The sequence below is a fragment of the Stegostoma tigrinum genome, chromosome 40, assembly GCF_030684315.1.
Source record: "Stegostoma tigrinum isolate sSteTig4 chromosome 40, sSteTig4.hap1, whole genome shotgun sequence".
Lineage (NCBI taxonomy): Eukaryota > Metazoa > Chordata > Chondrichthyes > Orectolobiformes > Stegostomatidae > Stegostoma > Stegostoma tigrinum.
The window spans coordinates 17,324,536-17,351,177 of NC_081393.1; the positions used below are offsets into that span (position 1 = coordinate 17,324,536).

General features: G+C 47.1%; 1 protein-coding gene across 1 annotated transcript in view; it reads left to right on the forward strand.

The window, feature by feature from the left end:
• Positions 1-26,642, forward strand: part of LOC125448156 (zinc finger MIZ domain-containing protein 1-like) — a 51,654-nt gene that overhangs the window by 20,937 nt on the left and 4,075 nt on the right. Inside the window, exons 13-21 of the mRNA XM_048523229.2 lie at positions 2,445-2,586; positions 4,743-4,953; positions 6,186-6,291; positions 6,577-6,743; positions 8,712-8,779; positions 10,867-10,935; positions 12,755-13,002; positions 17,485-17,645; positions 25,812-26,048. Of these exons, the coding sequence (XP_048379186.2) occupies positions 2,445-2,586; positions 4,743-4,953; positions 6,186-6,291; positions 6,577-6,743; positions 8,712-8,779; positions 10,867-10,935; positions 12,755-13,002; positions 17,485-17,645; positions 25,812-26,048 (1,409 nt within the window). The remainder of the gene's footprint in view (positions 1-2,444; positions 2,587-4,742; positions 4,954-6,185; positions 6,292-6,576; positions 6,744-8,711; positions 8,780-10,866; positions 10,936-12,754; positions 13,003-17,484; positions 17,646-25,811; positions 26,049-26,642) is intronic.

The following is a 26,642-nucleotide window of genomic DNA, read 5'->3' on the forward strand; positions in this document are numbered from 1 at the left end:
GACTGGGAGAGGAATGGAAGGGAGATGACGGGGGAGAGAGAGAGGAATGGAAGGGAGATGGGTGGGGGACGAGAGAGAGATGACTGAGAGAGGAATGGAAGGGAGATGACGGCGGGGTGGGGGTAAGGGAGAGAAATGACTGAGAGAGGAATGGAGGGGAGATGACAGGGGGGTGGGGGGGAAGAGAGAGAGATGACTGAGAGAGGAATGGAGGTGAGATGACAGGGGGGTGGGGGGGACGAGAGAGAGATGACTGAGAGAGGAATGGAAGGGAGATGATGGGGGGAGAGAGAGAGATGACTGAGAGTGGAATGGATGGGAGATGACGGATGGAGCAAGAGAGAGTGATGACTGAGAGAGGAATGGAAGGGAGATGATGGGGGGAGAGAGAGAGATGACTGAGAGTGGAATGGATGGGAGATGACAGTGGGGGTGGGGGGGAAGAGAGAGAGATAACTGAGAGAGGAATGGATGGGCGATGTCCATGGGATGTCGGGGGAAGAGAGAGAGATGACTGAGAGAGGAATGGAAGGGAGATGACGGGGGGAGTGAGAGAGATGACTGAGAAGGAATGGAAGGGAGATGACGGATGGAGCAAGAGAGAGTGATGACTGAGAGAGGAATGGAAGGGAGTTGATGGAGGAGCGAGAGAGAGATGACTGAGAGAGGAATGGAAGGGAGATGATGGGGGGAGAGAGAGAGATGACAGAGAGGAATGGAAGGGAGATGATGGGGGGAGCAAGAGAGAGATGACTGAGAGAGGAATGGAAGGGAGATGATGGGGGGAGCAAGAGAGAGATGACTGAGAGAGGAATGGAAGGGAGATGATGGGGGTGCAGAGAGAGAGAGAGATGACTGAGAGAGGAATGGAAGGGAGTTGTTGGGGGTGCAGAGAGAGAGAGAGATGACTGAGAGAGAAATGGAAGGGAGATGATGGGGGGAGCGAGAGAGAGATGACTGAGAGAGGAATGGAAGGGAGAAGATGGGGGAGAGAGAGAGAGATGACTGAGAGAGGAATGGAAGGGAGTTGTTGGGGGTGCAGAGAGAGAGATGTGACTGAGAGAGGAATGGATGGGAGATGATGGGGGTGCAGAGAGAAAGATGTGACTGAGAGAGGAATGGAAGGGAGATGATGGGGGGAGCGAGGGAGAGATGACTGAGAGAGGAATGGAAGGGAGATGTCAGGGGGAGAGAGAGGAATGGAAGGGAGATGGGGGGGATCGAGAGAGAGATGACAGAGAGGAATGGAAGGGAGAAGATGGGGGGAGCGAGAGAGTGATGACTAAGAGGAATGGAAGGGAGATGATGGGGGGAGCGAGAGAGAGGAATGGAAGGGAGAAGATGGGGGGGGAGAGAGAGATGAGTGAGAGAGGAATGGAAGGGACTTGATGGGGGTGCAGAGAGAGAGATGTGACTGAGAGAGGAATGGATGGGAGATGATGGGGGTGCAGAGAGAAAGATGTGACTGAGAGAGGAATGGAAGGGAGATGATGGGGGGAGCGAGAGAGAGATGACTGAGAGAGGAATGGAAGGGAGAAGATGGGGGGGAGAGAGAGATGAGTGAGAGAGGAATGGAAGGGACTTGATGGGGGTGCAGAGAGAGATGTGACTGAGAGAGGAATGGATGGGAGATGATGGGGGTGCAGAGAGAAAGATGTGACTGAGAGAGGAATGGAAGGGAGATGATGGTGGGAGCGAGGGAGAGATGACTGAGAGAGGAATGGAAGGGAGATGATGGGGGGAGAGAGAGAGGAATGGAAGGGAGATGGGGGGGTTCGAGAGAGAGATGACAGAGAGGAATGGAAGGGAGAAGATGGGGGGAGCGAGAAAGAGTGAGAGATGACTGAGAGAGGAATGGAAGGGAGATGATGGGGGTGCAGAGAGAGAGATGACAGAGGAATGGATGGGAGATGACAGGGGGAGCGAGAGAGAGAGATGACTGAGAGAGGAATGGAAGGGAGATGACAGGGGGAGCGAAAGAGAGATGACTGAGAGAGGAATTGAAGGGAGTTGACAGGGGGAGCGAGAGAGAGAGATGACTGAGAGAGGATTGGAAGGGAGATGACGTGGGTAGCGAAAGAGAGAGAGATGACTGAGAGAGGAATGGAAGGGAGATGACGGGGGGAGTGAGAGAGAGAGATGACTGAGAGGAATGGAAGAGAGATGATGGGGGGAGCAAGAGAGAGATGACTGAGAGAGGAATGGAAGGGAGATGATGTGGGGAGCGAGAGAGATGACGAGAGGAATGGAAGTGAGATGATGGGGGGAGCGAGAGAGACGGAGAAATGACTGAGAGAGGAATGGACCGGAGATGACGGCGGGGGGAGAGAGAGAGGTGCCTGAGAGAAGAATGGAAGGGAGATGACGGGGGGAGCGAGAGAGAGAGAGATGACTGAGAGAGGCGAAGAGCAGACTCTGATGCCCCTACCTTCCCTGAATTGTAGCAAACCCCGTGGACGAACTCCGCTTGACATTTCCCGTGCGTGATGGCGTCGTCCTGGAGCCGTTTCGGTTGGAGCACAACCTCGCCGTCAGCAACCATGTCTTCCACCTTCGTCATTCTGTTCACCAGACGCTGATGTGGAGGTGAGCGGGGGCGGAGAGTGGGCAGTCAAGAAACCGGTCTGTATCAGAGAGAGAGAGAGGGCAGTGAGCACCCTTTCCCCTCTCCACCACCTCCTAAAGGGGGCGATTAGGGCAATAAATATTGGGCCCAGCAAGCGACACCCACGTGCCCTGAACAAATAGAGCCCAAAACTGGCGTCTCTTTGCACACGCCTTTTCCTGACTGAAATCCACTTACGTTTGGAGTGCCATATTCAGCAGGCAGTGAGTCAGTACACTACATTACTGCTTTCTTTTTATCCCTCCTGTTACACGTGTCCCCACACGTTTGCTGCATTTTGCAGCCCTGGTATCGGGCGTGATCACAGAATGCAGCAGCTACTTAGAGCTAACTAGAGGTGACCGAGAGATGCGTGCATGTATCCGTACACCGTAACATACTCGCTCTGAGGTGCGCGTCACGCTATTACTAACAAGGAAGGAGTCGAATTTTGTTGAAACTGGAGAATCGCAATTGCGAATCCCACACTGATTCACCTGCAAAGGGATTTTGCAACAGCCTGCAGACGGTGTGTTCTCGACCTGTCCCAATCTCTCCTCTGCTGCCCACGGTTTCGCTCCCAGAAGCCTCGACCAACATAGGGGTGGGTTTTCGTGGAGTTTGCAAGCACAACCAAGTTGGGAGCACAGAGTTCTTTTTATTAGTTATACGGGAACTCTCGTTTTTCAATTCTTCGCTTCTCTCTCCCATGTGGAAGCGCACACCCATCTATCCCAAAGCCAACTGGGAACGTGACGCCGGGATCGTGTGCTGTCTGTGGTGGGTAGTTGGCACTCTGTTAAATTGGTGAAATATTGGCCCTCTCTCTCTCCATCTTAAATAGGCAGCTCATATTTTTAAACCATTGGCTCCAGTTCTAGACTCTTTCATACCAGCCTACAGGCCATCGAGGGTATAAAAGAAGGGGGGCATTTGAAAATCGGCTTGAAGTCAAACTGCAATCTGAAGAGAATCTCTCTGGCTCTCACAGAAATCTCTAAGCTCTCAGAGTAAGCATCCTCCAAACAAAGAGACTATGGCGCTCTTAGCTAATATTCCTGACACAAGAATTCCGTGGAGAAAGGCATTCCTGAATGGAAAACAGTGGAGAAGGCAAAGAACATTCTGGAAGACTTTTCCTGGCCGTAATTTTGAGAGACTAAGTTTTCATTTTTTTATTCTTATTACTTTGGCTTATATAAGTGGAACTTGTTTCTAATGAAACAGCATACCATTAGAACTTTGTTTTATTCGGGAACAGTCAGTAGTTAGGGGGAAATTGTTTGTTTTTTTGGTCATTCAAATTTGTTCACTGTCCGAGTGGGATAAATAAATAGTTACTCGTCGCTTACAGAGCGAGTATCAGGGATTTCGTTCATTTCTGATAGATTAGGAGTGAGAGGCAAATTGTTCTACGTTTCACACTTCCTTTTGACAGATTAGGAGGCAAGGCGAGCTTCTCTGGACGTTTCAGTTTTAATTATCAGAGAGGCGTCGACCATCCCCTCCAAAGCAATTGAAAATATTTGGCCATTCAGCCTTTCCAACCTGTTCTGCCATTCGATCATCGGATCAGCCCTGACCCTCCATCTCACATTCCACACCCTTTTAATATCTTCCTAAAAAAAGCTTTGTCAGATATATTCAGTGACTTGGCCACCACAGCCTTCTTGTGGGAGAGAATTCCACAGGTTCACTGCCCCCCCCCCACCCCAAACTCTGAGTTAAGAAATGTTTCTTCATTTCAGACCTACCCCGTATCCTGAGACTGGGTTGCCCTGGCTCTAGATGTTCCCTCCCCCGACAGCCAGCAGAAACTAACCTATCGAGCCTGTTGGAATTGTATACATTTTAATCAGATCCCACTCTCATTCCTGCAAACTCCAGTGAAAGCAGGCCCGATCTCTCCCTTTGGAACAGTCTGGCTATCCCTCGTATTGACCTAGTGAGTCTCTGTGCGCTCCCTCCATGGACAAATATATCCTTCCTTGGCTAGGGAGAGCAAAACTGGCAAAAATCCTCACTATTAAGAGAGAAGGGAGTGCGATTCTGTTACCCTCTCTCTGATTTAAGAGACACACATCAGAGGTGGATTTGCTGTTCACGTGTACACTGTTCTGCCTTGCATCTCTTTCAGGCCAGACTTGGAGCTCCAGTTCAAGTGTTACCATCACGAAGACATGCAGATGAACACAAACTGGCCAGCTTCAGTTCAGGTCAGCGTCAACGCTAACCCCCTGACAATAGAGCGAGGCAACAATAAAACCTCACACAAACCTCTCTACCTGAAGCACATGTGTCAGCCTGGGAGGAACACCATTCAAATCACAGTGACAGCCTGCTGCTGTGTGAGTACCACTGCTCTCTGCCGTTCTACCTATGGAGCTTTAAGAGCTCATTTTATCCTTTTTTGTTTTCCCCAAGAAAGGAGAAGATTTAAGGCAGAGGAATCGAGCTGTCTATTTGGAAAGGCGGTAAATGGTTTGTGGAGGCTTGGGGGTATTTTTTTAGAAAGTTGGAACAGCCTGAATGGGTGTGGCCAGCTCTCACAGACCAGGGATTCTAGTTTTTGTTTTTGGCTTTTAAGTTCAGCAGAAGCTGCCACAGTATTGGAGAGTTAGAAGCCATCTTTTCCCTCTCTGGAATTGGTAATAATTACTGCATTTATTATTCTGTTAAGCTTTCCAATAGAGGTAAGAGATCCTCCTTTCTTTGAGTGCATTTTAAGCATAGTGTTTGAATAAATGGTGTTTCGCTTAACATCAAGTGGTTTGACCATTCTGGACCATTTTGCATCTGGAACACAGCACCTCACATTTGTCTTTAAAATGAGGAAACATTAGGGTCTAGGCTACCTTGTTAATATATTTTGAGGGGGTCTGGTCTGGCCCACAACACACCGCTCGCAGTCATATCTGTGCTGAGCTCAGGCACTCTCCCTCCCGCAACATGCACCTATCCAATTCTAACAGGGACTAGGCAGGATAAAGGATGTTCCCGATGACCTGCTGGGGGGTGGGGGCCAGAGCCAGAGGGTCACGGTCTAAGGATACAGGGATAGGACTGAGACGAGGAGAAATGTTTTCACCCAGAGAGTGGGGGGAGCCTGTGGAATTCTCTGCCACAGAAAGCGGTCGGGGGGTGCAAAACACTGAATGTTTTCAAGAAGGAGCTGGATATAGTTCTTAGGGATAAAGGGATGGAAAGGTGAAAGCCGGGAACAGAGTGGGATGATCATATTCAATGGGAGAGAAGGGCTGAATGGCCTCCTGCTCCAATTCGCTCTGCCTTTATGAAGACTGTGACATGTTTGAAGGGAAAGAATGCCTTTCGATAGCGCTGGAGGCACTCGAACAAAACCTCTCTGCGCTCGTTTATAGTTAGTCCGTCGGAGGAGTTTAAACCGGCTCAGTTGACGAAATCTGCAGCCCCCTGTCACTGCGAGGGGTTGGCCTGTGTCTCGTCAGGCAAGGTAACCCCAGGGAAGCAGGCTAGGCCCGGAGGAGAGAGCAGGTAGCTCCCCTGCTGTCAAAGTGACTGACATTCTGTTGTCTTCTCCCCCCTCCAACCCTCCTTGTAGTCCCACCTGTTTGTGCTACAGTTAGTACACAGACCCTCAGTCCGATCAGTGTTGCAAGGCCTCCTGAGAAAGAGATTACTACCTGCGGAACACTGCATCGCAAAAGGTGAGTACTGCACTGCCTCCTGGACAAGGACACTGTTACCAACTTTGTACTTGGCCATTTTCACTAAATACATCCAACAATCTCTGTCTCTGTTTCTCCACGAGCTCGTCATTGCTTGTCCCTTGTGTGATAGCTGCCAGTTTTAAGCCTCTAATTTCTCAGATTTGGTGACAAACACGCAGTTTCCTGGTGCGAGGTGTGTTTCTGTCATCGGGGCAAGCTCAGTCGTTTAAGCACAGTAAACCCTTCTCGATCTTTCTCTCTCTGTCTTTCTGCTGACCGCAGTCAAACACAACTTCAGCAGCAGTGCTTCTGCCATTTCGTCTGGGAACCCCGGGCTGAGCGGGGAGGATGGCTTGGAGCAGACGGCGATGAAAGTGTCACTGAAGTGCCCGATCACCTACAGGCAGATCCAGCTGCCAGCGCGAGGGCATGACTGCAAGCACATACAGGTCAGTACACTGCTTCAACAGGGGCTAAGTGCAGTATTTATTACCCCATTCCCCCCTAATTGTCCCGCCTTGAGAAGGTGGGGGTGAGCCGCTGCAGTCCCGTGTGGTGTAGGGACCCCCACACGGTGCCCTCAGGGAGGGAGTCCCAGGATTCTGACCCAGCGATGCTGAAGGAACGGCTGATATATTTCCCAAGTCGGGGACGGTGAGGGGCTCGGCCGGTGAGCTTGCAGCGGGGTGGGGGGGAGGTGGGAGGGAGTGTGAGTGTTCCCATGTACCTGCTGCCCCTTGCCCTTTTGGCTGGAAGTGGGTGGTGGGTTTGGAAGGTGCTGCCTGAGGGGCCTCGTTGAGTCGCTGCAGAGCATCTTGTAGACGGTACACACTGCTGTGACTGAGGTTCGGTGGTGGAGGGAGGGTGAAGTGGGATGTTTGTGGACGTGGGGCCAATTGAGCTGGGGGGGGGCGCTGCTTGGTTGGTGTCGAGCTTCTGGAGTGTTGTTGGAGCTGCCCCTGTCCGGGGCAAGTGGGGAGTATTCCATCACCCTCCTGACTTGTACCTTGTCGATGGTGGGACAGGCGTTGGAGTGGGGGCGGGGAGGGGTGGGGGGGGTACGGTCAGGAGGGGAGTTACTCGCTGCAGGATTCCCAGCCTCTGACCTGCTCTTATTGCTGCAGTTGGTATCCCTCCAGGTTGGTACATCGAGAATATTGTATAGTTCCGCACAGAGGGCCTGCTGGCCAAACGCAGATATGTATGTTGCTGTGTATTTGTGTGAGTATTTGTTCATGTTGTCACAATTTGAGTGTCTGTATTGGGAAGCAAGAGACTAACAAAATCGGTTTAACCATTGGAGACAAGGTGTGGACACTTGAGATCCGTTACCGGAGCAAGGGAAGAGGAAATTGTCAAATATAAGGGAGCAAAGTAGTCAAGAGAATAGTTCAGGGTGTGACTGAGGTATCAGTGTGCCTTTGGATACCGGGTTGAACCAGTCTGTGAACATTTCAGGTTTTTGTGAAGATCTGTAGCTCAGGTTATGGGGGAGATTATTGATTTGCTCGCTGAGCTGGCTTGTTTTCAATCAGACGTTTGATCACCACACTCAGTGGCAACATCAGCAGAGCCTCCGATGAAGTGATGTTATTCTACTCCACTTGGAATTTACACTGTCTGATCCATTTGGTGAGCAGTGTCGTTTCCAGTTTCGATCTGTATGCGTTTGTATATGGGGTCCAACTCTATGTTTGTTGATTGATTGCGGGTGGAAAACCATGCCTCTAGGAATTCCCATGCATGTCTATGCTCGACTTGGGCCACTGTGGATACCTTGTCCCAGTTAAACTGATGGCCTTCACTCTCTGAGTGTGCCGATATGAAGGAGAGTTCGTTATGCCGTTTTGCTGCTAGCTGGTGTTCATGTGTTCATAAATACGTAGGCAACATACAAACCCATACTGATCAAAACCGGAAATGACAAAGCGGATTAGAGAGTATAAATCCCAAGCGGAGTAGAATAACATCGCTTCATCAGAGGCCTCACTGATGGGTGTTACCTGGCATGGTGATGAAGCCAGCTCAGCGAGCAAGTCCACTATCTCAGTCTGTCAACAGCCGCTCCTCATCAGTTATAGCTGGGCGTGCAATGGGAAGAAAGCCAGCATTAACCGGGATAAACAATCAGACTTTAAGGTTCATTCTGCCCGACTTCCGGTTACTGTCTTCCTTCCGTTCAAAATAAACACAATTGGGTCAAGTCAAACATCGGAAGTGGGGAAGAATGTTTCTGTTCGGACACCAAAGCATTTTGCCTGAGCGTTGGCTGCGTTATCGCTGGAGTGGTTTGAGTCTGCAATGCCCTTTAATTTTTCGGATGATTGACAACAGCATTTCCACTGCCAGACAGACTCTGAAGTGGGTAAGGGTGGTCTGGGAGAAATCAGTCTTATGCTTTTCTCTGTCCTTATTAGTGTTTCGACCTTGAGTCCTACCTACAGTTGAACTGTGACCGAGGAACCTGGCGATGTCCAGTATGCACGTAAGTTCATTGTCAATCATAGAAATAGCTTCTTTTTACAGTAACAGAGTCCCTCACTTGTCTCCCTACAGTTCTATGGCCGCAGCAGACCGACTGATCCCTGGTAGGCATGTGCTGCAAAGAGCCTCTTGGGCCTTTTGGGGTTTACAGTGTAAAAGCTCCGCGGCCTTTTCAGCAAATAAATTTCTCCTCCAGCATGACTGCCCTCCTGCACGAGACACCCACTTAGTTTGAGACTCGCAGGTCCCTCTGCCCAAGACCCTGAAGAATGAATTTTGACCCCGTCCAGTGGTCCTAAACACTAGGGAATATTGGTCAAGTTGATTCAATCTCCCCCCGCCACCAATTCCCGGGAATCGTCTGCTGAGTTTTCATTACAGTCGACTTGGAGGGAGTGTAAGGGGCCCCAACACTACATGAAGTACTGTAGTTTGTAAAATTGTGACGGTTTACCCAGCTCCCCCCACGCAGCCATTGCTCAGAGTCTATAACGGGGTCAAGTCTTGGAAAACCGTATTCTGCAGTCTGTGACTTCGCTCCTTACCGGAGGCCTTTTGGCAGTCCAGACAAATGAAATATCTCACATCAGGCCATTCAGCCCCTCCATCCACTTGGTCAGACCAGGGGGCAGATCCACATTTCCGCCCAATAACGTTCCAGCCTGCCTGTCCCTCTCAGCAAGAAGCTGTCCAACGGCGCTACAAAGGCTGTACTTCCATCGACTTTCGACAACAAGACTTCTCCTTGCCCATGCCTCCAGGAGAGCGACCTTTGTCCTTATCTCTGTCCGGACACGAGTGCTGTGGAAACAACTCGACCATTCTAGATCCTACCCCCAAGACGAAACGTCGAGGAGGCTGGAGAGAAAGCGGGAAATGTGGCGCTGAGGTGTAGGATCGTTCATGATCCTCCTGCGAATGGCAGAAAATTTCTATCCTCACCTCTGCCAAGACTCCTCAGGATCATATATGTCTCAGATATCTCTGCTACTCTCTCTCTCTGTTACCTCCTGTACAAGTGCAGTGCACTGCGTTAGGCTGAAGGTTTCCTTTCAAGGACCACACACAGCCGTCTGTTCCATATCCCTCCAAAGCTCTTTGACTCCCCCCGTTTCATCAGGATTTGCTTATTTGATCTCTGGCCAACGTCAAAAACATCGATGATGAGACAGAATACAGGAAAGAGAGAGTGCTTGGTGGCACATTGTGAAGATAACAGTCTTTCCTTCAACGTCAGAATGAAAGAGCTGCTCATAGGTTCAGGAAGCAAGGAGGGGGCCCATCCCTGTCTACATTAACGGTGCTGAGGTGGAGAAGTTCAGGAGCAGCAAGCTATTAGGAGGAATGACCACCAGCGACCTGTCCTGGTCCACCCACTTTGATGAGACAGTCATAAAGATGCAACAACGCCTCAGGAAGTTAAGGGAATGCAGCACATCCCATACTGCCTCTTAGCAATTTTTATGGGTGCGCCATAGACAGCATTCTGTCTGGATGTATCGCGGCTTGGTACAGCAATGGCTCTGCCCAGGGCTGTGAGAAACTGCAGAGCATTGTGAACACAGCCCAGTCTTCACCTTCCATCCATTGAATCCAGCTACACTTCCCACTGCCTCAGGAAGGCAGCCAACATCATCAAACAACCCTCCTGCCCTGCCTTGGTTATAATCTCATCCAAACTTTTCCATTGGGCAGAGGACACAAAAACATAAACATGCACCATCAGATTCATGAACAGCTTCTTCCCCGCTGTTGTGAGACTTCTGCATGGACCTCTCAGATTTTGAATTTAGTGTTGATCTCGCTCCCTGTGCACACTCTCTGCACCCATAATATTGTATTTCTCACTCTGCCATCCTAAACGCACTCTGTATGATATGGTCTGCCTGTACTACATGCAAAACAAAACTTTTCACTATAGCTAAGTACGTGACATTAGATCAATTTTTTTTAAAAAATGACCCAATTGAGGATGTATGCTGAGAATTAGAAAAATCAATGCTGTATCAGTTTGGGGTTTGTAATCCTGCGGTGTATTTTTAAAAATAAAAAGAGCCTTCCATAATGATCTTTTTCCACTTTTCACAGTAAGACAGCCATGCTGGAAGGGCTGGAAATCGACCAGTACATGTGGGGCATCTTAGCGGCCATTCAGAAGTAAGTGAATGTCAAGCAGCTTCTGTTCTCCATGAATAATGAGGCAGTAGCCCAGAGCTCCAAGTGTGATGACCCTCAGTGAAGGGACATTTCTCCTGTCTCTCCATCCCGACGCTGTCAGACCAGTCTGTACAATCTTGGATGACGTGAAGCCCCAAAACAGCACCGCACCCCCATCACCGTTCCCCTTCCCAACTTGGACTTGTGAGCTGACTGCGTGGTCATAAGATGAAGAAGCAGTGTCAGGCCATTCAGCCGATCGAGACTGCTCCGCCATTCAGTCATGGCCGATGTGTTGCTCAACCCTGTTCTGGCCTCTCCCCGTATCCCCTTGACACCCCCCCTCCTCATGACCCTATCTCTGTCTTGAAGACACTCAGTGACTTCCCCCCAACAGCCCCCTACAGTAATGATTCCCACAGATTCATCTCCCTCTGGCTGAAGAAATTCCTCCCCATCTCAGTTCTAAAGGGCCGTCCCTTCACCCTGAGGCTGTGCCCTCAGGTCCGAGTCTCTCCACTGAGCGGGAACATCTTCTCCCCGTCCGCTCTATCCAGGCCTCTCAGTGTTCTGTACGTTTCAGTCAGATTCCCCCCCTCATCCTTCTAAACCCCATCGAACACAGACCCAGAGTCCTCACCCGCTCCTCATACGACAAGCCCCTCACCCCTGGGATCATTCTTGTAAACCCCCTCTGGATCTCCCCCCCCGCCACCACCTTCAAGGCCAGCTCACCCTTCCTTAGATACGGGGCCCAAAACCGCTCTCAATATTCTGAACGCGGCCTTATATAGCCTCAGCAGTGTGTCCCTGCTCCTGTATTCTAGCCCTCAACATGAATGCGAACATTGCGTTTGCCTGCCTAACTGGCAACTGAACCTGTATGTTAACCTGAAGAGAATCCTGAACTCGGACTCCCAGACCCTTTGTGTTTCAGATCTCTGAGGCCTCTCCACGTTTACAAAACAGTTGGCACCTCTGTTCTTGCTACCAAAGCGCATATCCTCAAACTTTCCCTCGTTGCTTTACTCCTCAGACCCCGAGTCCTCAACCGCTACTCTTCAGGCAAGCCCTTTATCCCCGGGATCATTCTTATAAACCTCCTCATGACACGCCCCATGCAAGGCCAGCACATCCTTCCTTGGATCCGGGGCCCAAAACAGCTCACAATATTCCAGATGCCAGCTGCAAGTTAGCTCAGAAGCTGGAGGCAGCCTGGAAGTGAACGTAAAGAGATAATGAGCGAAGTGAAGTGCAGCCTGAGGCCATGGTTCTCCTGCCATTGTTTTTGTATCTGTGGATCACAGTCCCCATCAGCCAATCCCCCGGCCGAATTGAGAAATACCCATCCAACCCTTCAAGCTGCCAGCCCAGCGCCACATTTGCAAAATTGGGAAATGCCTGTGCAGAAACGGATGTAACTTTGGCATCCTGATCGGAAAGGGCAAGGGGGAGTCTGGGGAAAAACAAACAGGACCCGTTTGCGAGTTCTGGCGCAGTGGGCTGAATGCACTGGCCCCAAAGCTTGTGCAGAACCTGGAATTTGGATGTGGGGAACTGGGAGCAGGGGCAGGCCATTCGGCCCTCCGAGCCTGTTCTGGCATCCCGTTTGATCCCTCAGAACAGCATCGAAGTCCTTCTGGAATTTGGTTGTTTGGCCCTTTATGGTCTTCTGCGGCAGGGAATTCCACAGGCTCATCACTGCCCCCCTGTGGTGATGGGTCACTGGTTAATAAAATGGGCCTTGACTGATGGGTGCATTGAAAGGCTACCTTTACACAGTGCATCCCTCCGATTTTTTTTTTTACCCGCACTGCAGCACGGACTTTGAGGAGGTGACAATCGACTCAACATGTAGCTGGAGGCCGGTGCCTGTGAAGTCGGAGCTTCACGTCAAAGACGACCCTGATGGCCCCCTAGCCAAGAGGTGCAAGACCATGAGCCCCAGCCAAACGATCATGCCCAACATCATGGAGATGATAGCGGCCCTGGGATCCGGGACATCTCCCTACCTGTCGCTGGCGCTGCCACCAGGGGGCGTCAGCCACACCGACTATGCCCATCAGAGTAAGTACCTCAACAAGGCGACGGCCCGAGTGGCCTTACCTTCATTGCATTAATCTAAAGACCCAGGTTCGAATCCCACCAGGGCAGCTGGTGGAATTTGAATTCAGTAAAAACCTGGAATTAAGAGTCTAGTGATGGCAGTGGATCCATTGTCAATTGTGTCTGTCCAATTGCAGCCAGGCATCCTCATCCCGTGTGCTTAAATTGACATGCTTGTCTCTTACATGGGACCTTATTACTGCCATCTTAAAGTCTATCTTAAAGTAAACCTCATCCAGAGGCCCTAGGCTTTTCATTCCATCAATTTCTCCAAAATCATTTCCTTAGCTTATTTACTTGCTAATACTGGTTGCCCTAAGTTCCTCTCTCTCTCTGTCTCTCTCCCTCATAACAACACAAGACGGATTAAATGCAGGAAGGGTGTTCCCTATGACTATCCGGGAGCGGGGGGCGGTGGCGTCACAGTCTCAGGGTAGGACTGAAATGTGGAGAACTGTCTTCACCCAGACAGTGGTGAACCTTTGGAATTCACCACCACAGGAAGTGGTTGAGGTCAAAACATTGCGTGGTTTTACAAAGGAAGTAGGTACAGCTCTTATGGCCTAATAGCTCAAGGGATACAGTAATGGACAGGCAAGATCAGCTAAGATCTTATTGGATGACCTAAACCTAACTTTCTGTATGTTCCCCAACATTTCTGGCACGTCTTTTTGAGTCTTCCTTTATGAAGACAGAGCCAAATTACAAAGTATTTAGTTCCATCTCTGTTCCCCATTGTGACTTCCCCTGTTTTCTGACCTTAAGGTCTTGCCCTCACTAATCTTTTCGTCCCAACAAATCAATCAGTTCACATGTTCCACACAAACATATTCTTGTACTCTATTTTTCCCCTCTTAATCAATCGTTTTGTCCTCCTTTGTTGAAATCTGAACTGCTCCCAAGTCTCAGGTCTGCTGCTTCATTTGGCCAATCCTTCCTTGGATCTGATACTGTCCTCAATTTCCTGTGTAATCCATGGCCTGACCACCTTTCCTGTTTTACTTCTGTCCCAGGGAGCAATGAACAATTGTTACAGTTCCTCCACACTCTCTTTGTGCCATCCCTTTAAGTGACATTACTACAGCCAGTCGGAAACTCTGATTTGCTGGCCAGTGCTTAGACAAAGTGTGGCAGACGGTTTTGCTCCTCTCGGCCCACAAGCAGTGCCAAAAAAGACACTTACCCTCATCCTGCTGATGTCCTTTATCTCCCCTTCAGCCGCCAGGTTTCCTTGGGACTGCAAAACACACCCAGCGACATCAAATCTGAGACACACAGCCTCAATGAAATATTGGGAACTGTCTGTCGTAATTCCATCAAAGTCAGAAGCAGGTAGGTTGGGCTCAGGTTTGAGATTTCCAGTTTTCTCACCACCCACCCTGGTACGTGTCCTGGTCCCTGACTGTCTGTTCTATCCCAAATCTGCATTTTTGCCTCCTTTCTGACTGAGCAGAACCCCTCTTTGTCCCAGTCGATGTGGAGACCATGTCCCTCAACAAAGCTTCTGCCTGTGACGTTTTGGACCTGGAATAAATGGCCATCAACCTCTTTATTTTCGAGGCTCTTGGCCCTTTGTATTTGAGAAAAGGGACCGTCTTTCATTCGTCCTTCACTGTAGTCAGAAGCACGGATGCACCCACCTGCCCATCCTGGAGCATCCGATGAATTGTGCATTTGTAGATCTTATTTGACAGAGTGAGGCAAAGGTGCGGGATGAGCCTTTTTGTAGGCCTGACAGTAACGTGGTTGGGGAAGGAGGGGGCGAAATATACATCAGGGACACGTGCCAGTTGCGCAGAGGCTGTTAGTCAGTTCTGCCGTGAGTGGGCTGCAGAGATGACTCACTTCTCCAATTCACTGTAAGTGGTAAGAATAGTCCCATTAATTTACGGGTAGCTGATGTTCATGAAACACCAGATCTTGGTTTTCAGCCTGGACACCCACCAACCTATCTAGACACACAAATCTGATAATGTCATGGCAAACAGCATGTGAACATTTTTAAAAAAATGCACATGGCAATGAGCTGCGTGAATGTAAGAACATGGCAGCAGGAGTGGGCCATTCAGCCCCTCCCCCTATCATTCAATAAAATCGCAGCTGATCTCCCCCAGGCCTCCACTTCTCTGTCATGCCAGCTTTTCATCACTCGATATTACTCCTCTGTACAGATTTTAATTGGCCTAGCTGCCACAACTCTCTCGGGTAGAGAATTCTAAACGTTCATTGCCCTCTGGGGATGAAATTCCTTTGCATCTCAGTTTAAAATGTATGTTCCGTTATTCAGTAACTGTGTACCCCAGTTCGACAAGTGGAGATGCCTTCTCAACATCGACCCTATCAGACCCCTCTGATAAGATTGCTGCCAGGGGTGGCAGTGGAGGCAGATACGATAGGGGCGTTTAAGGGGCCTTTAGATAAGCACATGAATACGTAAGGAATGGAGGGATACAGACCACGGGAAGGCAGAAGGGATTAATTGAATTTGGCGTCATGTTTGGCACAACACTGAGCCAAAGGGCCTGTTCCTGTGCTGTGCTGTTCAATGTTCTATAACCTCCGGCCCACTGTCTTTAAATTATAAAGAATAAAAGCTAACCATTCTCGATAAATTTTGGTGAACCGCTTCAGCCCAAGAAACAGCCTGATGAATCCCTTTTGAACCGCCTCCAATACCAGTCCATTCTTTCCTAAATACAGAACTATACATCGTACTCCAATTATGGCCTGACCAACACCCTCTACTGATGTAACAAGGGTCCCGTTTCTAAACTCCACCCCATAACAATAAAGCCAAAATTCCATTTACCTTAATTGTCTGCTGCAACTAAAAGCTATTGTTTTCTATTTTGTGCAGTAGTTTTGGAGCCTGCATTTTGAGAATTGGGCATCCAGGCTGAGGAATGCCTCCATTTACAATGGGCTTTTGTCAATTTCAATAGACTTTAGTTCCGGAATGGTAGAAAATTACAGCAATTTTCATCTGCTTGCTTTATTCATTTATTACATTTGTAGATTATTTTAAGAATATTGCAAACAAACTGTAACAAAATTTATCAAACACAACCTTGTCATTCACTTTAGAAATTCGAAGTAGAAAGTTAAAATTGCACACTGAAAATGAAAGTTCCTCTTTTTTTTATTTTGTGTTTTTCTGGTGGTGTTGCCCAAGGCAAGCGTGAGTTTATATTCAGGGTATGTTCCTGAAAAGGCTGCAGACCTTTTGTCACTGAAAGGACTGAATTTACCAGTTTCGACATATTTTCCTTTTCGCAAAGCTCCTTCAATTAGAAGCAAAATGGCACTTAGTTTGGGGCCATGTAAAAACCCACCTCTTTGTGATAACATCCAACATCTCAGCTTAACAGTTACCCCTAGGCTGTGAATATTGTAATCAAGGACTGAAGGTTCACTTATTGGATTATTGCAGCATTTGGTGCAGACTAACACAAGGGTGAGAAATAGTTGTCTTCTTACCTTGGACTATGAGAAGCACTGGGTGTAATAAAAGGTTCACAGCAGCACCACCAAATGGGCTCATATCAAATCAGCAGCTGATCTTTCACTGTTTTTCACCACCATTCACCGAACCACTAGCTCACATTCTGTCCTGGCAACTGATTCCTCACCCTGCTGTCGCTTTTGCTCATCTTGACATTAAGAACCTTGGTGTTGTGTCGCAGTTTAACAGAAAATGCAAAGTGGTAGGGGGCAACATCAGCTGCCAATTGGGACTGGAGGGTTTGAGTTATACAGAGAGCCTGGATAGGCTGGGAATATTTTCCCCGGAGGGTCAGAGGCCGAGGGGCAATCTTATAGAAGTTTATCCAAACCCCTCATGATTTTATAAGGTGAATAGCTGAGGTCTATTCCCAAAGGTAGGGGTGTCCAAAGCCAGAGGGCATAGGTTTAAGACGAGAGGGGAAAGATTTAAAAGGGACCTGAGGGGCAACTTTTTCACACAGAGGGTGGTGAGTGTATGGAACGAGCTGCCGGAGGAAATGGTGGGGGCTGGTACAATTATAGTATTTAAAACGGTGTCTGGATTGATATATGAATAGGAAGCGTTTAGAGGGATATGGGCCACATGCTGACAAATGGGACTAGTTAAGTTTAGGATATCTGGTTGGCATGGACGAGTTGGACCAAAGGGTCTGTTTCTGTGCTGTATGACTCTATGGTTAATCAGGGACCATTCCCCACTGCTTCACTCCCTTCCCCCAACTCCTTGCCACTCCCAGAGTTTTGTTGGCTGTTTGGAACTTGTTTGGTGTTAAACAATGCAAAATACTAAGTAGCAGGCTGAAGCAGGCCCAACAACTGGGGCAGCAACAGTTTGAAGAGGATAATGTACAGGAGCATTTGGCTAAGTGTGATTTTTCTCTATGTTGCCTCTTTACGATACACCAATCCTGTGACAGTGCTGCTTTCTATACTCAACAGATTCTGTCTATGGTGGGCAGGGGAGTTTTGCAGATTTTCCCCATGGCGCTCCTGACAACACATCCATTAATGAGTTTACGCATGGACCACCCATGCCCTACCCAGCGGACATCCCAAATATGGCTCCTGACAAATCCCTCGGGCACTCCATGCTGGATCAGGTAAGAGTTTGCGGTTTGGAATGAGTCTTCCATCAGTTGCTCAGCAGGTCTGGTCACATAGCTGGTGACAGAAGTGAAGATGAGTAGAAACATTAGCTCTGTTTCTCCCTCTCTCTTGCTCGGTCTCCACGGATGTTCTCCAGCAGTCTTGGAGCTTGTTTACAATTTAAGCACTTTGCTCTGCACTCTTGTAGATGTGTGTGGCTCCCAACAGACATTCATGGGGGGCCCTCCTGTAGTCGCTGAGCGCTGTTTGGCCTGTAGGTTGAGGTCAGTGACCAGGAGTGTCATCACTTCTGAACAGCTAGACATGTATCCCCTAGCTGATTCAGAATTCCGGAAACCTGCTGTCCTGCAACCAATTCCCACTGGGGTCAGTGAAAAGACACAGATAGGGCTGACTGGGGTTCTGGCTCTAGGTGGACAATGTTCCACTGGTGTGTTCTCAACCATCAATGTGCTCACCTCACCTGATTTTGAGAGCTTGGCTTCACTTCGAGCAATCAGCAGAACAGGGCTATCAGATACCCTGCCTGTGTATGCCATTGCTTAAGGCCGTTAGGTGTCTGGGATTGGGACATGAACGTTCTTGGACTCTATTTTAAGCAGCAGGTGATCTAGAATGCACTGAGTGTGGTGGAGGCAGCTTCGATCATGTCTTTCAAAAGGAATTATCAGGAGCAAAAGAAAATTGCAGGGCAACAGGGGAATGGAGGCTAAACGGCACTCGATGATTTGATCTTACAGATAGTCAGCACTGACATGATGGGCCAAATAGCCTCCTTCAGTGCTGTAACCGTTTTCTGATTCTCTTCAAAGACTTTGCTGCCATTGTTTGGCCATGATCAATCACGAAATATATCCTACAACTCGAATGTGTTCCCCAGCAAATGATAGCTTCAATCTCTTTGGCTAGTAAGATTGTAGATGACACCAAAATGAGGTAGTGCAGTGGACAGTGAAGAAGGGGAAGGAGCGGCCAGGAATCTCAGGCATGAGCAACATGGATCTTGTAGCCGTTCCTGAGATTGCTGGCTCACTCACAGATTTATTATTGTTTTACTGTGGTCATTATACTTCGCTCATATAAGATTTGTTTTCCTAGGAGCGCAGGAGTTTGAGGGGTGACATTATAGATGTTTATAAAATCACGAGGGGGACATTGATTAGGCAGGTGTGTTGCAAAATTGGGTGGGCTACTTAAAAACTAGATAGCAGAAAGTTAGAATTTGTTGCTAAAAATAATTGTGGGGGATAAAGCAGTCCCTTTTTAAAAAAAAGAATTGTGCTTGGAAGTTGCATGTACAACAACGAGAGCCCCCAAAAGTGAAACCAGTATATCAAAATGCTGTACAGGTTACAGGCAAAACAGAAGTCTTGCTTTGATGTTTTGACAACAAGATTGAATTTGGCCAAGTAATATGAACCAAGAACTGAGCCATTCAAACCCAGTTGAATTTAAAAACTAATGGTGTTGACAACCTGAAACCAATCATGTTATAAGAATTTGAAGTGTGACAAGGGAATATATTAAAAAAGTTTATTTGAGGATCGAGGGGATCAGCAGCGAAAGCAAGTCTGCCATCTGACAGACAAACTTTCCTTTCACACAAAACCGTTGAGATCTCTGAAAGTCATCAAAAGTACCACAGCAGTCTTAGCTCAAAGTCCTCACCAATGAAATTACAGAAAAAAAACATTCCTGACAGCAGAATAATAGGAAGAAAGGTCTTTGTGGCACAATGGAGAAGGCAGAGTTCCAGAAGACGTAGTCTGTGCGAATTTGGAGAGATTTAAGTTTTAATGTAATGTTTTCTAATTAATTGGGTTTATATAAATTGGACTTGTGTTTGGTTGAACAGTGTTCCAGTAGCATTTAGTTCAATTAGGAATAGTCAGTACTTAGGCGGAAATTGTTCAGTTTGTTAGTATCTGTTTTAATTTGTTCATTGTTAGGGTTCAATAAATAAATGGTTTACTTGTTACTTATAAAGTGGAGATCAGTGATTTTCTTTCCTTTAACAAATCTTTTAACAGATTATGAAGGGCGAGGCAAGCTTCTCTGAGTGTTTTGGATTTAATTATGAGAAGGCGACTTCTTCCTTCATAACAGATGGGGCTTGTGTGTTGATTCAATTATCAGAGGAATTTGATCTTCACTGCCTTCCTAACAGGTGTCTTTTCCCTAAGGTGGGAAATTTCAAGACTAGGAGGCATATTTTTAAGGCAAGCAATTTTAAAAATGACATGAGAGGCAACTTTTTTTACACAGAGAGTAGTCCGTGTGTGGAATGAGCTTCCAGAGGAAGTGATGGGGGCGGGTACAGTTACAACATTGAAAAGATATTTGGATAAGTACATGGATAGGAAAGGTTTGGAGGGATACGGGCCAGGAGCGGGCAGGTGGGACTAGTTTAGTTTGGGACTGTGTTTGACATGGACTGGTTGGACCGAAAGGTCTGTTACTATCCTAGGGGTTACTATCTACAACAAAAGACAATCTAACCGCCGCCCCCTTGACAATCAATAGCATTATACTGACTGAATCCCCCCCACTATCAACATCCTGGGGGTGACCATTGACGCTTGAAGTTCAACACCATCCAGGGACAAAGCAGCCCCCCGCTCGATTGGCACCACATCCACAAACGCCCCATTCCCTCCACCACCAATGCTCAGTAACAGTAATGTGCACTGCAGAAACTCACCGAAGACTCCTCAGGCAGCACCTTCCAAACCCATGACCCACTTCCAACTAGAAGGACAAAGGACAGCAGGTTCACGGGAATACGACCCTCCTGCAAGTTCACCCTCCGAGCCCCTCACCGTCCCCGACTTGTGAAATATATCGGCCGTTCCTTTAGTGTCGCTGGGTCATAAATCCTGGGACTCCCTCCCTGAGGGCACCATGTTGGGGTCCCTACACCACACAGACTGCAGCGGCTCACCCCAACCTTTTCAAGTGGGGGCAACGGGGCAAGAAATGCTGAGCCTGGCCAGTGATGCCCACCGGCCATGAAAAATTCTTTTTAAATTTCAAAGAATGCTAAACTTGCAACAGTTGCTTCACATTATTGCTTTCCACCTTGTCTGTTGCAGCTGTATTTGACATGTCCTCATTCTGCAGAATTCGCTGTTGGCACTTTGACAGAGGGTCAACGTGAGAACAGTGGCCAGTTTTCTATGATTAGATACAGTGTAAACTGACCTTGAAGCTTTATGAGAGGCTTTGTTGCTTTACACATGCTGGGGCTGGGCTGAATCTTACAGACCCTGTCAGGTACCACTGGGGGTCATACTCGTGGCTCCTGCCCACCCACACAAGTATTGTAACCAGGCAAGTGAGCTATGGCTTGTACCCCACCCCTTGACCGATGGGCCTCTTAAGTCAATTCATAGGCACTGTATGTGTGGTGGAGGCCCACCTTCTTTACAGAAACAGAGTCACACAGCATGGAAACAGACCCTTCAGTCCAACCAGTCCATTCTGACCATTATCCAAAACTAAAGTAGTCCCACCTGCCTGCTTCTGGCCCATATCCCTCCAAACAGTTTCTATTCATGCTTTTAAGCAAAAGATGTCTTTTAAGTGTTGTAACTGTACCCACATCCATCAAGTCCTCTGGGAATTCATTCCACATGCGACATCAGTATAAAAAAGTTGCCTTCACATCCTTTTTAAATCTTTCTCCCCTCACCTTAAAAATAAGCCCCCTCGTCTTGAAATTCCCCACCCTAGGGAAAAGACATCTGCCACTCACCTCATCTGTACCCCTCCTGATTTTAAAAATCTCTGTATGGTCACCCCTCATCATCCTACCCTCGAGGGATGGAATGTTCCAGTCTATCCAACCTCTCCTCATAACTCATTCCTGGTAAATCTCTTCTGAACCCTCTCCAGCTGAATAGTAACCTTCTCTATAACAGGGCGACCAGAACTGGACACAGCGCTCCAGAAGAGGCCTCACCAACATCCCTGTACAACCTCAACATGACGTCCCCAACTCCCTCACTCAGAGGCCTGAGCAATGAAGGCAAGCATGATCAATGCCCTCTTTACCACCCTGTCTACCTGTGACGCAAACTGCAAAGAACTCAGTCTTACCATTTCCATGTTTCTTCTTACCCACTAGGCCACTGGAACCCTCCCCCCCTGCCAAACCAAGGCATGCCAGCTTACTGCTGACAAGACTCATTTGGTGCCAGACTCCCAGCAGTGACCCCCCCCCAACCAAAGGATGAGAGTACTGCCAGGCACTTGAGTAGCCAACAGCTCGCAGAGATGAGTTTCTGTCTCACAAGGTGGCAAACGGCCCATGAAATAAAACATTCAGCAGCTGTTAGTTGATACCATGTTGCGCTACCACCCCGTCCCCCGTCAAAACGAATAGAGGTTGAGTGAGTTCAAATCTTGCTCACTGTCACATTTAATGCTGAATTTGTTACTCCCGACCAAATGCATAATGTTTCCAATTCGATTCATAATAATGTCTCCAATGCAGTGACTCGATAAAATCCAAGCTTGATTCCTGTCTCTAGCTGATTTACATATCACGTGATGTTCTATGAGGTTTGGAAACCCTCAAGATTGGCTGCAGTTAATTGTTAGAACCCAAACTGCCAGAGATTTCAATTGCAGCTCGGTCAGGGTTCTGGCGTCTGGCTTGGAAGCTCTCCAACTATTTACTATGGTCCACTGCAATCTGACTTGACATTTAATTTCCAATTTGAGTGAGTGCTCTGCCCCTAGCTTGCTGAGAGAACTGACTGGGCTGTATCATTTTTCTAAACTGATTGAAGTGCATGGGGATGATACAGGACTTGATGATGGGAGCTTTCCGACTTCACACAACACTCAGTGTCCAAAGTCCTCAGTATAGAACAGCTCAGAAATAGTTTCGAAATTCCTCAGCTCCAACTGTGGAAGAAAGACACCATCCTGACATTGAAATATCTTCTGGTGTTCACAAAACAAGCTACAAGACTTTTTTCTCCCCTCTGTGCATCCGTATCAACTAGGAACTTCCCATAAGGTCTGTGTGAAGGTCTACATTTAATTCTATCTTTTACTGCTGCGTTTGATTTTAGTCCTTGGTCGTGAAAGTTTTGTCTAATCCATTGTACGATTTATTTCCTCCAAATCAGCATCTTTCATGGGACTGATGTTCTTTGCATTTTGTAAATATATAAAAAAGTGAGTTCTTACATGAAAATAATTGCAACATGACCTCAAATTATCAGAAAGCCATTGCGATCCCGAATCAGGAGCTCCTTACAAGCATTTGAGTTTGCATGGAACACCGTGTGGGAATATTGTGGGCCCCCAGTCCCTGATTTTTCAGATTATTTAATAATTGGACAATCATAGGTTGGAGGCCGGTGACTGCTTAGCAGCTGTTCCTTGTGTAATCTCTTTTTGTTTTAGGACTGAGGCCTCTGATTATCTGAATAAATCATCCCCAGAGAAAGCAGACCGAAGTGAGCCAGAGGACACGTGAAGTGTCGATTAGTTAATGAGAAGTTCGCTTTAAGAGTATTTTTTTTTCCCTGTATGATTTTATCCTACTGAAAGAATTGAACTAAGTACGCCTTTACAATATCTTACCCATCTCAGATATCTCCCAGTGTATTAGCCTAGTACAACCCTGGAGATTGCCACAGTGGGTTTGAATCATCACAGTCTGATGTCATCCATCTTCTATGACAAACAGGAACTTGGATTGATCATTTTCTCTTTAATAATACATTCGTTTGCTTGCTGTGTAGGGATTAAGACAGAGACCAGACTATTTGGCTACAATTTCAAGCACCTCCCCACTCATTCAGGTCATAGCTCATTCGATTATGGTCTCGACTTTCCTGTCTGTAACCTCTGACTCCCTCATGAATCAGAGGTCTATCTTTCCTCAGCCTTGAACAATTCCAATGACCAATGTTTTCTTAGGAAGAAATTTCACAGACTGTCATTCCTCTTGAAAGGGAGGTGCCTTGCTTTAAAACTATGTCCCCTGTTTCTAGTCTTGTCCTACTAGGCATACATCCTCTCAGAAACAACCAGGACAAGTCCTGTCAGGACCTAGTACGTTGCAATGGGATGACCTCTTGTTCTTCTAAGCTCCAATGGATAAAGCTGCAACCTGTTCAACTCTCCTCACTGGAGAAATTATTTATGCCGGGAATGAATCAAGTGGACCTTCTTGGACTGCTTCCAATGCATTTCTGTCATTTTTTCACATTAGAGACCAAGACAGTACATAGTACTCTCAAAACTGCAGTAAAATGTGCCTACTTTTTCATTCTGTTCCACTTACAACAAACGTCTTGAGTTCCATTTGCCTTCATAATCACTTTCTATACAAGCATGCTCACATTTTATAATTAATTCATTCAGACATCCTGAACACACTGCACCATAATGTTCTGCAGTCTCTCTCCATTTAAGTTCAACAGGTCGGATATCTTTTAACTGAACATCCAAAAACTGAAAAGACTTAAAGACTGAAGGATCCAAACAGACTTGTACAGGTTGAGTTTGGGCCATCTGTGAAAGAAAAAACTTTGCTTGGCCCAAACAGACCTGAAAGTGAATGATCAATGTCTGTACCACTTAACGGACTCCAGGATGCATGTCATCAGGTTCCGGGAACTTATTGCACTTTTAATTATCATAGTTTTCCCAGTATTTGTTCCCTGGTGATACACTCATTCTAAATATCCCTCTTCCTTTTGCTATTTGATTTTCAGAAATCTTTGGTTCTTCTATAGTGAAGGCAGGCACAAAATACCTATTCTCACTTCTGCCGTTTTCCATTATTAATTGTCCAAAGGACAATGCTCACTTTAGTTAACCTCTTCCTTTTAAAATACTTGTAGGAAGTCTTTTTTTAAAACATATTTCTAGTTAGCTTTCCTCTCATGACTAATCTCTCCCTTTTGATTAACTTTTTAGTCATATTTTGCTGGTTCTTAAAATTTTCTAATATTTACAGGGTTACCTTTATTGTTCTTCCACTTTTTTGCCATGTGCTAGTTATCATTGAGAAATTGTTACATTGTTCTATTCTCTTTTTGTTTCTCTTTCATTTACCACATCTTCCGTCTTTATCCCTTCTCTACACCATTCAGTTTAAAATCCTTTCCAATAACCGAGTTATAGGGCTGACCAAAACACTGGTCCCAACACGTACGGCATTTGAAGACATCCCCATGACAAAGCACCCACATTGCCCAAAGCCAAATCCCCATGAATGGAAACTCATTTCTCCTGCGTCGATCCTTCAGCCACACATTCATCTCTCTCATCTTAGTTGCTTAGGGCTCGGGTATTAATCCAGCAATATTACCTGGAGTAGTGTGTGTGCTTTGATCTCCTTATCTGAGGAAGACTGATTTCTGGGATGGCATGGGCTGATGCAGGAAGAGAGTCTGGATCAGTTAGGACTACAATCATGTGCATTTGGAAGGTTGAGGAGGGGCTTCAATAGAAACCTATCAAATTCTATCAGGACTAGACAGCGTTAATGTAGGCAGGATGTCCCTGATGATCGAGGAGTCCACAACTGGGTGTCAGAGTATAAGGATATGGGTAGGACATTTTAGGACTGAGTTGAGGAGAAATGTCTTCAACCAGAGAGTGGGTGAGCCTGTGGAATTCTCTACCACAGAAAGCGGCTGATGCGAAATCATTGAATGTTTTCAAGGAGTTTGATATAGTATTTAGGTCTAAAGAGATCAAAGGTTATTGGAGGGTGGTGGGCGGAACAGGGAACTGAACTGGATGATCAGCCCATGATTGTACTAAATTGCAGAACAGGCTCAAAGGGCTGAACAGCCTACTCCTGCTCAAATTTTCTGTGTTTCTCTGAAATGTTTGCCAAAATTTTTGAATTTGTACTTCCACCTCCTGTTTGTAATGTTTGAAAGCATTTTCTAAAATATGTAAACGGCAGTTCCCATGCTAATGGTTCTTGAAGGTAAGCCAACCCAGAATCAATAGCCATGAGAGTTGTCATCCCTTGGGTCTAGAATGCTTGATGGAATTGTGAACTGTGCTGAAGATTGGAATATACATGATAGTGTTTGTGCGTGGCCTGGAAAAATAGAAATCATTGAATGTCTAGGGTTGTTCCATTGTTTAACATTATTGTTTTCATCTTCTGTTCCCAGATTCCTCATTCTGGAACAATAGACCAATCCGACACGACTCTGCAGCATGGAGTCCATGCACATCACCTCAGCGGTCAGTTGCTGCAGCATCGCAGCCCATCCCGACACCTGCGGCAGCTCCAGCAGACAAGCATTGGAGTCCATTCACGTAGCGAACTGACCTTCAACCCATCTGCAGTAATGGAAGGTCAGGCAAGGGGCCAAGGGGCAGCTGATGTTCCCGAGTCTTCTCTAGAAGTAAATATGGCACTTCCTTTCTCCTCTCGTGATCATCTTGTGTGCTCTCAGCTTCAACAGGACTATTGAGATGACAGAAATACTGACTGGTTTTATCTTTGCTCTGACTGAATGCTCATGAACGGTTACTTAATGCACTGAAACTATCTGACTCAAGACTTGATCTTGAAAAAATGCACTGTTTCCAATCTTCCCAGCTTGGACATGTCTGTAGTTCCCTAAAGTGTTACTTCGAGCTGCACAGTTCTTTCACCTGAAAAATCTTAAAACCAAAATGCTTGTGTAAAATTAGCAGGGAAGTCGATTTTTCCCCAATTGCAATTCCACTTGATGTAGCCATGTAACTCCCCAGGAGCACACCTGCAACCCACAACCCTCCCAATGTACTGCCCCATGCGCTGCATGACGAGAATGTTAACAGGCGAGAAAGGGCCAGCGGCGGCTTTTAAGTTGCAAGTCAGGAAAAGCAAACTTATTTCACAAGGACACAATTATCAGGAGTAATGTAGGGAACCACTTGTGATGTTTCAGCAAAAATCCCTGGCTCTCCGCTAATGTAACTGTTACTGGCTTCAGCCCCCAAGAATCAAGCTT